This window comes from Rhinoraja longicauda, chromosome 1, assembly GCF_053455715.1.
Source record: "Rhinoraja longicauda isolate Sanriku21f chromosome 1, sRhiLon1.1, whole genome shotgun sequence".
Lineage (NCBI taxonomy): Eukaryota > Metazoa > Chordata > Chondrichthyes > Rajiformes > Arhynchobatidae > Rhinoraja > Rhinoraja longicauda.
In genome coordinates, this window is record NC_135953.1 from 117,266,852 (window position 1) to 117,281,051 (window position 14,200).

General features: G+C 41.3%; 2 protein-coding genes across 2 annotated transcripts in view; one reads left to right on the plus strand and one right to left on the minus strand.

The window, feature by feature from the left end:
* Positions 1-13,450, minus strand: part of plk4 (polo-like kinase 4 (Drosophila)) — a 30,327-nt gene extending 16,877 nt beyond the window's left edge. The window contains exons 1-7 of the mRNA XM_078405271.1: positions 13,407-13,450; positions 9,003-9,098; positions 7,941-8,036; positions 7,747-7,861; positions 3,092-4,139; positions 2,197-2,300; positions 1,005-1,369 (exon numbers count right to left, since the gene is read on the minus strand). Coding sequence (XP_078261397.1) covers positions 1,005-1,369; positions 2,197-2,300; positions 3,092-4,139; positions 7,747-7,861; positions 7,941-8,036; positions 9,003-9,098; positions 13,407-13,439 — 1,857 coding nt within the window. The 5' untranslated portion in view covers positions 13,440-13,450. The remainder of the gene's footprint in view (positions 1-1,004; positions 1,370-2,196; positions 2,301-3,091; positions 4,140-7,746; positions 7,862-7,940; positions 8,037-9,002; positions 9,099-13,406) is intronic.
* Positions 13,451-14,108: 658 nt separating this feature from the next.
* Positions 14,109-14,200, plus strand: part of LOC144592845 (cilia- and flagella-associated protein 337-like) — an 80,803-nt gene continuing 80,711 nt past the window's right edge. The window contains exon 1 of the mRNA XM_078398035.1: positions 14,109-14,187. The gene's annotated coding sequence lies outside the window, so the exon portion shown is untranslated. The remainder of the gene's footprint in view (positions 14,188-14,200) is intronic.

The following is a 14,200-nucleotide window of genomic DNA, read 5'->3' on the forward strand; positions in this document are numbered from 1 at the left end:
CGGTCAGAACACCTTGGACTCCTTCTTCAAATTTGTCACAAATCTTTTATAATCGCTGGAATAAATGGAGCCATGGTGTAATTGCTGATCTAAAAGACAACATTGCAGCAATCCCTTAACACTGCGCAATGGTACATTAACATAGGTTCTAATATTCAAATCTCAACCTCAACTCTAGTGAAAGCTGCACCAATACAGCCAGAGATGATAATCATAATAGTGCATTCGTTCTGTAGATCTGAAAGCCACAAGTTCAAACAGCGCGACATTAACAGAAAGTTGTGGGTTCTTCAGCCCCTCAAGAGCCGAGAATAAAAATTTAAACTGATACACCATCTCAAGGACAAAAAGGGATGTGTTGGCCTAAATAATTACCTTCATGTGGTGTGAATGAATATAAAAAGTGCATACGTGTAGCTTCTACAATTGGACAAATTACTCCATCTGAGCCCTGATCAGAAATTATTATTTACTATTTCATTGATTTTCCTCTGAATTAGAATTATTATCACTTATTAAAGCAAAGGAAAGTATATGTCAAAGTATTTAAACAAATACTTTAAATGTATCCGTTATGTATCCATCATCATGTTTGTGAATACTTTCCCTGTTCACAAATTTTTCCAAGCACTGTCTATCATTCAATGGAATTCACCCCCCCCCCCCCCACCAAGTTTATGAGATACTCTGTCAATCGCTTTTTGAGTTCACACAATAACTATTACTATGACCATGCCTTACTATTTTATGAAATATCCTATTCAATTTCACTGGCAAAAGAAAGTGCAACATTATCAGGCCGAGTAGACAGTTTCCATTACAAATATGAACATTTGAATTTATAATCGAAAAAATGGAGAGGCAGTGAGCAAATGTAAGATTTTGTTAAGACATGAAAAAACGGTCCTGCAATGCCTAGATGGAATTGCATATTACATCATTATAGACTATGCTAACCAGCCTGTTCATTTTACAACAACGCTAGAACAAATTGTAGTCCTTACCACTGCATTTTTTGTTTTTTGCCGGATTGCTTTAAGTCTTTGAGCCTTCAGTGGTGACACCATCTCTTGTAATGTCTTCTTTTGGTTTTCAACAGGTTGCCTTTCCAGTTTTAAAGCTTGTTTCAAAGCTTGAGGACAGGTATACTTTGTATCTAATTGTCTAGAATCCCCTTCACATTTCTGAATATCCATTTGTTTTCTGAAGTAGCCTTTTTGGGAAAGCTCATCAGTTTTCATTGTGTTGCTGGATTTTTTCACCCATGTATTTGCTGATATGACTTCATCTCGAACCTGCTTTCTTCCACTAGGGAAATTGGCATCAGAACTATTGGTAGTGCTGATATCCATTGGTTTTCTGAATGGAGCTACAAAATAACAAAATGATACACATGAAAATTGCCTAAATTTGCCTAAATATTGTACAGATATCAGAGTTAGAGAGATACAGCACTGAAACATATCATTTGGCTCGCTGAATTCATACTGATCATCAATTATACGTTTACATTAATCCCATTTTTATTCTCTCCAAATTCTCATCAACTCTTTTCCCTCCTCCCCCCACTTACAGTGGCCAATTAGCCTACCACTTTGGTATGTTCTTTTTACCTATAACCATGTAATACCCTTCTAGAAGCTATTCAGAAAAACAGGTTTAATTTCCGGAAAATAAAAAACATATTTAGGTTTAGGTTTCAACTATGAATTACCTGAAGACCTTGTATTTAATTTCAAAAATAATTGTGACTACCAGTATTTCACAAAACACATTTTGTCACACAGCAAATCACACAGCAATGGACCGTGCAAAATTCGACATCTCAGTCATGCTGTTTCAGACAGTTCTTAAAAGGATAGGATGGCACTTATTAACGTGCTGAGTTGGGCAACTAGGTTGACTTTGACATAGCATAATCAGCTTTGAAATGATGTCAGCAAAATATAGGGGGAAGATTCTTCCCAGTCAGGTCTATACTAATAAAATTGCTTGCATGGATATCAAAGAAAGCAGAAAGAGAAAAATATGTTACAAAAAAATCAAAAGTGGCACAGTACTGCCTACCAGCGGCAGAGATCCGGGGTCGATCCTGACTACGGGTGCTGTCTGCACGGAGCTTTGTACATTTTCCAGGTGCTCTGGTTTCCTCCCACATTCCAAAGACCTCTAAACTCTAAAAAGAAAGCAACATACCATTATGTGGCTGGCCATTTTCAAACCAGTGTTGTATTGTCCCGACCTGTGATATCTGCTCCAACAGTGGCCCACTGGAAATTGGCTGGTAAGCAAAGTTTGGGCTGTGAATAAAATTAGAAAAGATACACTTTGTTAATAACTCCTAGCTTACAAAAAAAACATGATATAAGACGTAATGGCATTTTTTTTATCGTACACTAGGTTGACCCAATAGTTTACAAGCAATATCACTTCACACATTCACAAACACATTATTACCATTAATATTTCACATTAAGCACACTATTTTGACAGGAATCTATCGTTTCTATATTTACGTATAACATAGGAGGCCATTATGGCCCGTCAAGCTTATACCAGCTCTCGCAGCAATCTCATTTCCACACTAATATTCCCTTTAACCTTTAGTCTCCACATTCCCATTTACTCCTCTACCCTGCTACTAATCAACACTCAGGGCAATTAACATGAGCCAAATAACCTACCAATCCGCATGTCTTTGGAGCATGGCAGAAAACCCATAAAGAAAACGGAAACTCACAGAAGGAACTAGAGGTCAGGATTGAACCCATGTCACTGAAGCCTCAAGGCAGCAGTTCTAAAACCGTGCCACTGTGATGATCTTTCAATATTTTCAAACAGCATTGCGGTAAATTAAATGTTGTCACTCCAGACAGTAATGATCAAAACAGCTCTTTGTTCTGCACACTAGGTAGAGCTCTTAACCTACATCCTTCGGGTATGTTTTCCGTTATGAAAACCTGTATAATTGATTCAATTTATTTTCATTTATTCTATCTCACCATCTTGTAGCCCGAGTTTAAGTTTCCATCTCTGAGTTTAAGTCATCAAATGAAGATGGGTTATTTAATGGTAAAAAAAAAGTACTTACGTTGTCGACTGCTTAACAGGAGGAGACATAGCCAGCTTATCACATGTCCCAAAATTATCTGAAAGTCCTTTATTAAACTGTGGAATATTTGCATAATCATCTTTATACAAGTTTGCAGGATTGTGCATTCCATGTCTGGTGGACTTTGACAGTGCATCAACAGACTGACAACGTTCCATGCTGCTGTTTGGCTTTTCTGGATTCTGACATTGAAAGTTACCAGATCTATCAGTGGAGTGCGCCCTTCGAAGCCATCGAGAGTGAGGTCGTTCTTCGTCTCCATGTTGTACAGCTCTTCCTCTACCACTTCTGTTAATTTCAGTATTTTGTACTCCTCCCTCATTATATACTGCACTGAATCCTTGGGATGAAGTATCATTGATAATACTATTGTGTGAAGTGATGACTGCTATTTTGTTCGGAAGAAACTGTCCTATGACTTGTTTTGTCCTCTGATGTAGGCGTCCTGATGCACTAGTGCCAGAAGATCCAGTTCCTGTGGTAAATGCAGTTGAAATTGTGGCATGCCCACTATCCATCGAGTTCTCGACAGATCTTGGATCTTTACTTTTGGATGAAGGGCATTTCATCATGAATGAATGGTCCAATATACCAGAAAGACTGATGCGATCTGCTGGATTTTTTCGAAGCAGCTGATAGATCAAATTTTGAGCTTCATTTGAAATAAATTTTGGCATTTCATAATCTGCCAGCATCACCTTATTTAGTGTGTTTTTAACAGTGTCGGTGTCAAATGGTGGCTTTCCAACCAGAAAAGTATAAAACATGCACCCAAGAGACCATACGTCAGATTCAAGTCCATGAGCACTGTGAGTCGCGATCTCTGGTGCAATGTAATTGGGAGTGCCACACATGGTGAAATGCTTTTCATTGGGCATTTTGAGCTGTGCAGCCAATCCAAAATCGGCAATCTTTATGTTCATGTCGCTTGTAAGTAGAAGATTAGAAAGAGTGAGGTCCCGATGCAATATACCATGCGAGTGAAGGTACAGCATTCCAGTAATAATATGATGCATGAAATGTCGAGCTGTGTTATATTTTAAAAGAAGAACAGAATGAACATCAATTTCAAACAGTTTATTCTGAAACTTTTTCTCTTCCATCACACATTAATCAATTCCCCATTATCTCCAAATAATTATGTTAACATCCCAAAGTGCAGGCTATTGAAAAGAATGAATACCATGGCACCAGTCAAGTATAAATAATTTGTGACTTTGATAATGGCTGTTTCAGTGCTGGGGCAATGTTTAGAGGGTATCAGACCAGGAACTGTGGGAAATGTAGGTATAGATTTGGGAGATGCCAACACATTCTAGTTTTTACCAGGAAACAAGTTGGAGATAAGGTGATGGTTTTAAGGAAGTCATGAAGATTATGAAGAGAGATAAGCCCATCATGTTAGAAGAGGGTAGAGCAAGTGATGGAAAAGGAGGAACATTACCAATAGGGAAAATAGAAATCACAGAAACATTGAGTGACTGATAGCTTGGTGAGAATAGGGCCATAGGTTTCTTGAACAGGGTGAGAAAAGGGAGAGCACAGCAGGAGATGCGTAAGAATGTAGTCTATTGCAGTGTGGAACATTTGGATATGTTGTAGGCTTGGGAAAGTTAAAGAATATGGAGAGGCATCAGAATAATCTTTGTGACAAAAAGATTCACAAGCTCATCAAGCTGGAAAAAATGATTTGTTTAAATAATGCACAAGAGGGCAATTTAAGATAGTTTATGATGAAGTGACAGAAATGGATTCCTTAGATCAGTATTTTTATAAAAGAAACAAGTGTGAAGTTTAGAAGGTAAAATATAACGGTAAAATATACAGTTAATGGCAAGACCTTTAACAGCATTAATGCACAGAAGGATCTTGGGGTTCAAGACCATTATCTCCCTAAAAGTGGCAACACAAGATGATTTGTAAAGAAGACATATTGAATTGCTTGCCCTCATTGGTCAGGCATTAAATCAGGACCTCATGATACAGCTTTGTAGGACTTTGGTTTGGCCGCATTTGGAGTATTGTGTGCATTCTGGTCATCCCAATATAGGAAGGATGTGGAGACTTCCTAAAGGATGCAGAGGAGGTTTAATAGAATGATGCCTGGATTAGAGGGTACTAGCTACAAGTAGACCCTAGCTATAAGTAGGTCAGATGGGCGGAGCAGTGGCAGATGGAATTTAATCCTGAAAAGTGCGAGGTGATGCACTTTGGCAGAAATAACTTGGAGAGGGAGTACACCATGAATGGAAGGACCCTAGGGAAGACAAGGGTACAGAGGGACCTTGGAGTACAGGTACACAAGTCCTTGAAGGCAGCAAGACAGGTGGTCAAAAAGGCATATGGGTTACTGGCCTTCATTAGCCGGGGCATCGAATATAAAAGTAGGGGGGTAATGATGGAATTGTACAGAACACTGGTGAGGCCACAGCTGGAGTATTATGTACAGTTCTGGTCACCACATTATAGAAAGGATGTGATAGCTTTGGAGAGGGTGCAGAGGAGATTCACCAGGATGCTGCCAGGGATGAAGGGCCTCGACTATGAGGAGAGACTGAGCAGACTGGGGTTGTTTTCCCTGGAGCAGAGAAGGCTGAGAGGGGACATGATCGAGGTGTACAAGATCATGAAGGGCATAGATAAGGTAGATGGCGGGGAACTTCTTCCACTGGTGGAAGGTTCAACAACGAGGGGACATAGATACAGGGTAAGGGGAGGGAGGTTTCGGGGGGATGTGAGAAATAACTTTTTCACCCAGAGGGTGGTTGGAGTCTGGAACTCACTGCCTGGGGTGGTGGTGGAGGCGGGAACACTCACAATGTTTAAGAGGCATTTGGATGGGCACTTGAAATGCTACAACATTCAGGGCTACGGTCCAAATGCGGGAAAATGGGATTAAAATTAGACTGCGTTTGGTAACGGGCGGCGCGGACACGATGGGCCGAAGGGCCTCTTTCTGTGCTGTAGGACTCTATGACTCTAGACAAAATGTTGTAGGAAGGAATTGCAGATGCTGGTTTAAGCTGAAGATAGACACAAAATGCTGGAGTAACTCAGCGGGACAGGCAGCGTCTCTGGATAGAATAGGTGACGTCTGAAGAAGAGTCTTGACCCGAAACGTCACCCATTCCTTCTACCCAGAAGTGAGTTACTCCAGCATTTTGCATCTATCTTCAACTACAAGCAGATGTCGGACAGATATGGATTGTTTTCTCTGGAATGCCGGAGGTTGAGGGGAAATCTGATAGAGGTGTATAAAATTATGGCATAGATAGGGTAGACAGTCAGAACCTTTTCCCCAAGATGGAAATATCAGATATAGAGGGCATATTTTTAAGATGAGAGGGACAAAGTTTAAAAGGAGATGTGCAATGACAAGTTTTCTTTTTAAACAGGTAGTGGTGGGTGCATGGGACGCAATACCAGGGGTGCTGGATGCAGATATGATAATGGCATTGATGAGGCTGTTGTCCTTTCCATGTTCGATGCCAAGCAGAGGATCAATATGAAATCTAACCAAGAAAAAAACATTATTGTTCACAATATCAAATTCATTCTTGGCAATAATAAAGAGGGATTTTTCTGATTGGCTGCCAGTGACACCAGAGTCGGTGCTGGAACCAGTAATCTTCATGTTATATATTAATGATTGGGATGAAGGGATTGAAGGCTTTATGGCCAAATTTGCAGATGATATGAAAATAGGTAGAGTTACAGGTCATGTAGAGAAACCAGGGACTCTGCAGAAGGACTTGGACGGGTTAGGAGAATGGGCAGAGAAGTGGCAGATGGATTATAGTGTAGCAAAGTGCAGCGTCATGCATTTTGGTAGTAGGAATAAAGGCGTAGACCATTTTCTAAATTGGGAGAGAATCCAGAAATCGGAGGTGCAAAGGGACTTGGGCGTGCTAGTGCAAGATTCCCAAAAAGTTAATTTTCAAGTCGAATCAGTAGTAAGGAAGGCAAATGCAATGCTAGCATTATTTCAAGAGGGCTGGAATACAAAAATAGGGATGTAACGCTGAGGCTCTATGAGGCGCTGGTCAGGCCGCATTTGGAGTACTGTGAGCAATTTTGGGCACCATATTTGAGAAAGGGTGTGCTGGCTCTGGAGAGGGTCCATAGGAGAATGATCCCAGGAATGAGTGGGTTAACATATGATGAGCATTTGACAGCACTGGGCCTGTACTCGTTGGAGTTTAGAAGGATGAAGGGGGGTGTGGGGGGAACCTCATAGAAACTTACCGAATAGTGAAGTGCTTAAATACAGTAGATGTGGAGAGAATCTTTCCACCAGTGGGAGAGTCTAGGACTAGAGGTCAAAGCCTCAGAATTAAAGGAAGATGAGGAGGAATTTCTTTAGTCAGAGGATGGTGAATCTGTGGAATTCTTTGACACTGTGGAGGCCGTCAATAGATATTTTTAACGTAGAGATAGATAGATTCTTGATTAGTATGGGTGTCAGGGGTTATGAGGAGAAGGCAGGAGAATGGGGTTAGGAGGGAGAGATAAACCAGCTATGATTGAATGGCGGAGCAGACGCGATGGGCTGAATGGTCTAATTCTGCTCCTATCACTTACGACCTTTGATATTCATTGATATGTGCCTAATAAATATTTTCAAATAGCAGTACCTTCATCCTCTGAGAAATTAGCCTTCCTGCTCTTTAAATATCTGCTCATCTCTCCATTGTGACACATCTCCAGTACCAAATAGACATAATTGTTGTCTTCAAAATAGTTGTAAAGCTGAAAGAAAATAAGAATCACCCATAAGTATTCTAGTACATTAGATGCATGAGAAAGGTCCTCATACAACTGTACTTACCTCCAATATAGATGGATGCTTCAACTGACAATGAATCTCCACTTCGTTGCGGACTCTCTGTACCATTCCCACTTTGTGCATGGCCTTTTTGTCAATCTAGAAATAGATGACCATATCCATCAAGATACCCAGAAACATTGTAACCATATAATTTCAATAATGTTCATTTAAATGAATTTCTTTCTATTTTAAAACTTTGCAGGAAAAAATACACTCGAGTACAAAATTATTTACAAATATTTGGTTGCGAATGGGAAGATTATTTCTCATCATAAATAGATTCAAGTTACCGAGCATTGAATTTATTTTTATTAGTGAGAAGTGACATTTATTTTTCCAACAGCAAAGATTTCCAACAGCAAAAACAGACCAGTTTCTCAAAGAAATAGGTGCCACTTTGTATTCTTTAAAAGAAAACAACAGTGTCTCATTTGGCAATCACATCAAGTACTTGATTGTTATTCTATCTTGACTTTTAATTTCTTCTGGCAAGTAGATGTTCAAACCTTTGGCAGCATATTATCCAAAATAAAATATAAACTATTTAGTCAACAATCACATGACTCACTAATCAGTATGGATTCTGAACAAGTCACACCATGTTTGCGATTTTTAGCTGGATTTATCCTTTTTTTTAAATTGGAAAGATTATTCTGGCCATGTGCACTCAGCAATGAGAAACAATCATTTGGAAATATGGCTATAACCAAGTTGTCCAAGAATCTTAATTAATTACAAGTTGGTTAAAAAGGGTCTAAGAATTCCAACAGGCTCCTATGGCAGAAATACTCGAAAATGTTCTTATATCACTGACTTTGAAGAAAGGAACCACTCACGATGAACAACGAAGTTTTAGGAGGTTTCAAGTCAAACATTCAAGGCAAATTGTACTGCCAAAGACCCGAAATTGATTATTGTACACACAATGTTTACAAAATAAAAAACATTTAAAAACAAATTCCAATAATGCGAGCCTACTAAATAGCTGAACGTCAAGGCTGCCACTGACATAGAACGATTAAATGGTTTTTTTTTAAATGATACGGCTCAAGGCAAATTTACCATTTTTATTGCCACCTCCAGACCAGTGCTCACGGATTTTGCTCTATAAACACAAGCGAACGAGCCCTTCCCCAGCAGTGTTAAAACCTTGAAGTCCTGAAAAACAATTATTCAAAAAGTTAGTTTAGTTACCGATGTTAGTAATAATCCCAATCAAGTGCAGCACAATAACTGCCAAGCCAGGTGCAAATGACGCGGTTGACAGGTTTTCCGAAATCAAATGCTCCCTCCGTATTTTCCTAATACAGATGCTCCTTACCGTAATGGCATTTTCGTCATCTGCAACTGACAACCTAATATTGCTGGACATTGTACTCTTGCATTTTAAGATGCAATTCAGCACTCGATCAAGCATTTTAGAACAACCGACGGGAACTTGACCAGTTTCTCTTTGACCAAGTACGGGCCAGCGAAAATATTGAATGGATTCAAAGGAAGAGACTGAGTCAATAAAACACAAGCCCGGTTTTATTCCCGCGTTAACATTAAACGGCTTCTCATCGCCAAGCAACCTTAAGTATTAATTACGTGTTCTTCGAAGCCTCACCAAGCGAAACCTCAACATTCACTAGAGTATTTATAATGCCGCTTTAACAAAAAATTCAAAGGACGTTTGTCATGCTACTCGAATTAAAAGTTGAATAACTTTCAAATTCTAGATTAAATTTATGAACAAGCCTTTATAGTCAGTAACAAGTTTGTAATAAAGCTACCTGGTATCGAATCTTGGTGGCATAAATATAACCATTGTGCACTTCAATGCACATTAAAAGTTAAATTATTAAAACTTCCCCACCTCAATATTCAATTGCTTGAATAAAATCAAATTTTCCTCTGGGGTCTGTAATATATTTCACATATTTTATCAGAACTGCATCTTACAATGCTTCTGTCGTTCAATTGCTCGTCTTACTTGAAATCCACTGTTACATAATCCTTGAAAAATAGACCTTCTAGAGTAAACAAACCAATAAGTAGCACAAAGAAGCAGATAACAAACATATCAATTTAGATATTAGGGAAATCAAGAGACTGATGCAAAATGTCAGACACGATCTTATTTATGGTGGAACAAACATGAGGAGCCTAAAAGAACCACAATTAGCCAAACAAAGTAGCTTTAGATATCCAAATACCATCTGCACAGTAACATTAAAATAGTTTTAGCACATAAAAAAATGCAGAAGAGAGGAGGTATGGCAGAAGATCTTGTTGTTGGGATCAACATGAGAATCATGTTTGTCGGGGAGGGCTGCACTAACTGAAAAGACATGGGCGAACATAGCATACTGGGGATGCAGCATCATACTGAAGATCTATCCATGCCTGCAACTAGAGGCAGATCACTTAACATTTTCAGTTCCCCCACTCCTCAAGGACAAAGACAGATCTAGCCAAAGCCAAGTATTGAACATCATTGGCAATACAACTTTGGAGATTGGACATAAATGAAACAGACAGAAGCATCTAGAGTACAATTGCAGAGTATTATTAAAGCAACAATGGGTTAATTTCATCATTAAAAATATCATGAAAAATTGAAATTTTATTGTGAACAAATGAAGGGCAGAGTCTAGTTAAACTGCTTTTCATTTAGAGCAAGAACCCCATTTGACCAAGGGACCTGAAGACACCCAAAGCAGATTTTTAAGATGACATTTAACAAACCTTCTTGATTTTGTGAAATAATTAACAAAGGGGAATGCAGTTATATGTGGATATAGAAGAACCTTTGGAAGGTATTACATAAAATTAATTGTGATTTGGGTTAGTGAGGGATTGACTTTGTGGGGAGCAGAAGGAAATGAACGATGGCCACAATGCAACTGGCTCCTGGATTGTCTTCAAATTCAAGCTGTCAACTTAGCTCATCTCTATATTTTGTTAGCATCACTGTTGGTTCTTAAGTCTAAGGCAGCATATAGTTCAGTTTAAAAAAAAAAGTTTAATGCAGATAAATGCACGGCATTGCATTTCAGGAAGACAAACCAGGGCAGGACCTTCACAGTGAATGGCAAGGCCTTGGGGAGTATTGTAGAGCAGAGGGATCCAGGAGTACAGGTACATAATTGCCCAAAAGTGGTGTCACAGATAGGGTGGTCAAGGCAGCTTTTAGGCTTCATCAGTTAGGGTAGAGTATAGAAATTGGGACATTACAGTTGTACAAGACATAGGTGAGACCACATTTGTAGTACGTGTTCAGATTTGCTCACTGTTATGGGAAGGATGTCATTTAGCTGGAAAGAGTGCAGAGAAGATGTACAAGGATGTTGCCAGGACTTGAGGGGTTGAGCAATAGGGAGAGATGGGGCAGGGCAGGACTTTATTTCTTAGAATACAGGAGGCTGATGGATGATCATAACAATAGAGCTGCATAAAATTAAGAGGGGTATAGGTAGAGTGAATGCACCGTAAAAGACTCAGGGTGGGGAGATCAAAAACACGAGGGCAAGATGAAGGGGGACCTCATTGAAACTTACTGAATTGTGAAAGGCTTGGATAAAATGGACATGGAGAAGACATTTCCACTAGTGGGAGAGTCTGACCAGAGGCCATAGCCTCAGAATAAAAGGACATACGTTTAGAAAGGAGATGGGGAGTTTCTTTAGTCAGAGGGTGGTGAATCTGTGGAATTCCTTGCCACAGAAAGCTGTAAAGGTCAAGTCAATGGATATTTTTAAGGTGGAGATTGAGAGATACGTGATTAGTATGGGTGTCAGGAGTTATGGAGATAAGGCAGAAGAATAGGGTTGGGAGGGAAAGATATATCAGCCATGATTGAATGGAATAGTAGACTTGATGGGCCAATGGCCTAATTCTGCTCCTATAACTTATGAAGGACATATGTTTAAAACTGAGAGGGGCAAGATTTAATACGAATCCAAAGGGCAACTTTTTCTCTCAGAGGGCAGTGAGTATATGGAAAAAGCTGTCAGAGGAGATAATTGAGGCAGATACTAGAACAGCATTGAAAAGACATTTGGACAGGTACATGGACTGGGAAGGTTTAGAGGGATATGGGCCAAGCATGGGCAAAAGGGACAAGTTTAGATGGCATCTTGATCAGCATGGATGAATTGGGCCAAAGGGCATAATCACATCACCTCTTTGTGGACTGCTCGTTTGCCCAGAAAGTCTGTAAAAGGATGCTGCTGTCAAAGGTTGTAGGGGTCACTTTGTCAAAGTTTGTCCCAAGCAGCCAAGTAACTGAAGACTGATCTATGGGCTGTTCCCTGGGAGGTACACCAAGAAAAACATCCAATGCTGCTGGAAGATTATCAACTTGGTTAAAGACACTCTTTGGTCTGTTAGTCAATAGATATAATGAGATGTCAGGAATGAATGCTGCCGACCTACACATTCCAGGTTGCAGCAGTGCATGCTAAGGGGCACACTAAAGCTTGGTACAGCCAACACAAAGTCCTGTGAGGAAGAAGCACAGTCTCCTGCCACCACTAGATACTGAGGACCTGGATTCTCTACCTCTTTAATATTTTTCTGGGTGAATTGTTTAAAGATGAATCACGAGTTGTTTCAATGTATTGTGAATAGAATATATTGGTTTGTTGCCAGAATTAATGACTTGGATGACACAATGAAAGCAAAGTAATATACGTATTGTTGCATTTCCAATACATATATTTTTAAGAATAAAGTTTATTTTTGAAAACAGTTGGAAGTTTTCCATCAACCTCTTCAGATTTGACTCAACAGACATCTGGTTACAAAACAAAAAAACACCGCACTTGCGCCTCAAAAGATAGTCATTCAAAGTGTGTAAGAAGGAACTGCAGATGCTGGTTTAAACTGAAGATAGACACAAAAAGCCGGAGTAACTCAACGGGGCAGGCAGCGTCTCTGGAGAGAAGGAATGGGTGACGTTTCGGGTCGAGACTAAAGGGTCTCGACCAGAAACATCATCCATTCCTTCTCTCCTGAGACGCTGCCTGTCCCGCTGAGTTACTCCAGCTTTTTGTGCCTATCTTAGAGTTATTCATAGTTTGACCCTGTACTGTTCGGGCGCAGTTGTGATGTGTTTTGTTTTGTTATAGCGTAAAAACAAACCCGCGATAACGCAGGGTCTAACGTGAGAGCTGGCAAGGGGATGGGCCCCGACCAGTGTATCACTCGGAGATTGGACGAATGCGGTCCACAGGAAAGAGTGTCAGGACTTTTGTTAGTAACCAGACCGATGGTAGACACAAAATGTTGGAACAACTCAGTCGGGGCAGGCAGCATCCCTGGAGAGAATGAATGGGTGATGTTTCGGGTCGAGACACTTCTTCAGATAGCCTGTCCCGCTGAGTTACTCCAGCACTTTGTATCAGTCTCCAGTGTGTAACCAGCATCTGCGGTCCTTTCCCACACATACCAGCGAGTGCAGTGGGGGATGGGGTGGGGTACCTTTATTTTCTCGCCTATGCAGACGGTCGCCATTGCCACTGATCGCTCGGTGTCCGCCGCTGCCCCCGACGCAGGGCGTGGGTCACTAATGCTCTTCGGCCGCAGGTCACTGGTCCGCCGTTGCCCCCCTCGCAGGGTGAGGGTGACGGGTCACTGGTCCGCCGTTGCCCCCCTCGCAGGGTGAGGCCGGTGACGGGTCACTGTTCCTCGGCTCCCCCCCCCCCTCGCAGGGTGAGGGTGACGGGTCACTGTTCCTCCGCTCCCCCCCTCGCAGGGCGTAGGGCCCGGGTCACTGCGTCGCTGCCCCCCCCGCAGGGCGCGGGTCACTGCTGCTCCTCCCGCGCCGCCTCGCGCCGCGTTGCGGCCGCCCCATTTTTTGAAAAATCCGCCGTTTACTCAACCGACAGCGAGGCTCTGCTGGCGTCACCGCCTCCCGGAGGCGGACGAGAGGAAACAAAAATAAAACAGCTCAGAAAAAAATGATATAGGGTTTGAAATAGAGGTATATCCCCGTCAGGATAGACGAAAATATAATCTGTTTCGATTTTGCGAAAGTGTTTATAGCTTTGATACGTGTCACGTGATGGCGGGGCCGACTAGCACGCATGCGCACATAGGGGAGTTAACTGACGCCGCCGTCAGCCGAGTGTTGCGCCGATTACTGCACATGCGCGACATGGCGCCGCTATCAGAGTGGGATCGTGGAGCAGCCGCCGCGCAAGTCAGAGAGCCCCGTCCGTTTGTGCCCCGTCCGGCTGGCGACAACGGCAGCACGACCACAGTAAGATTACCGT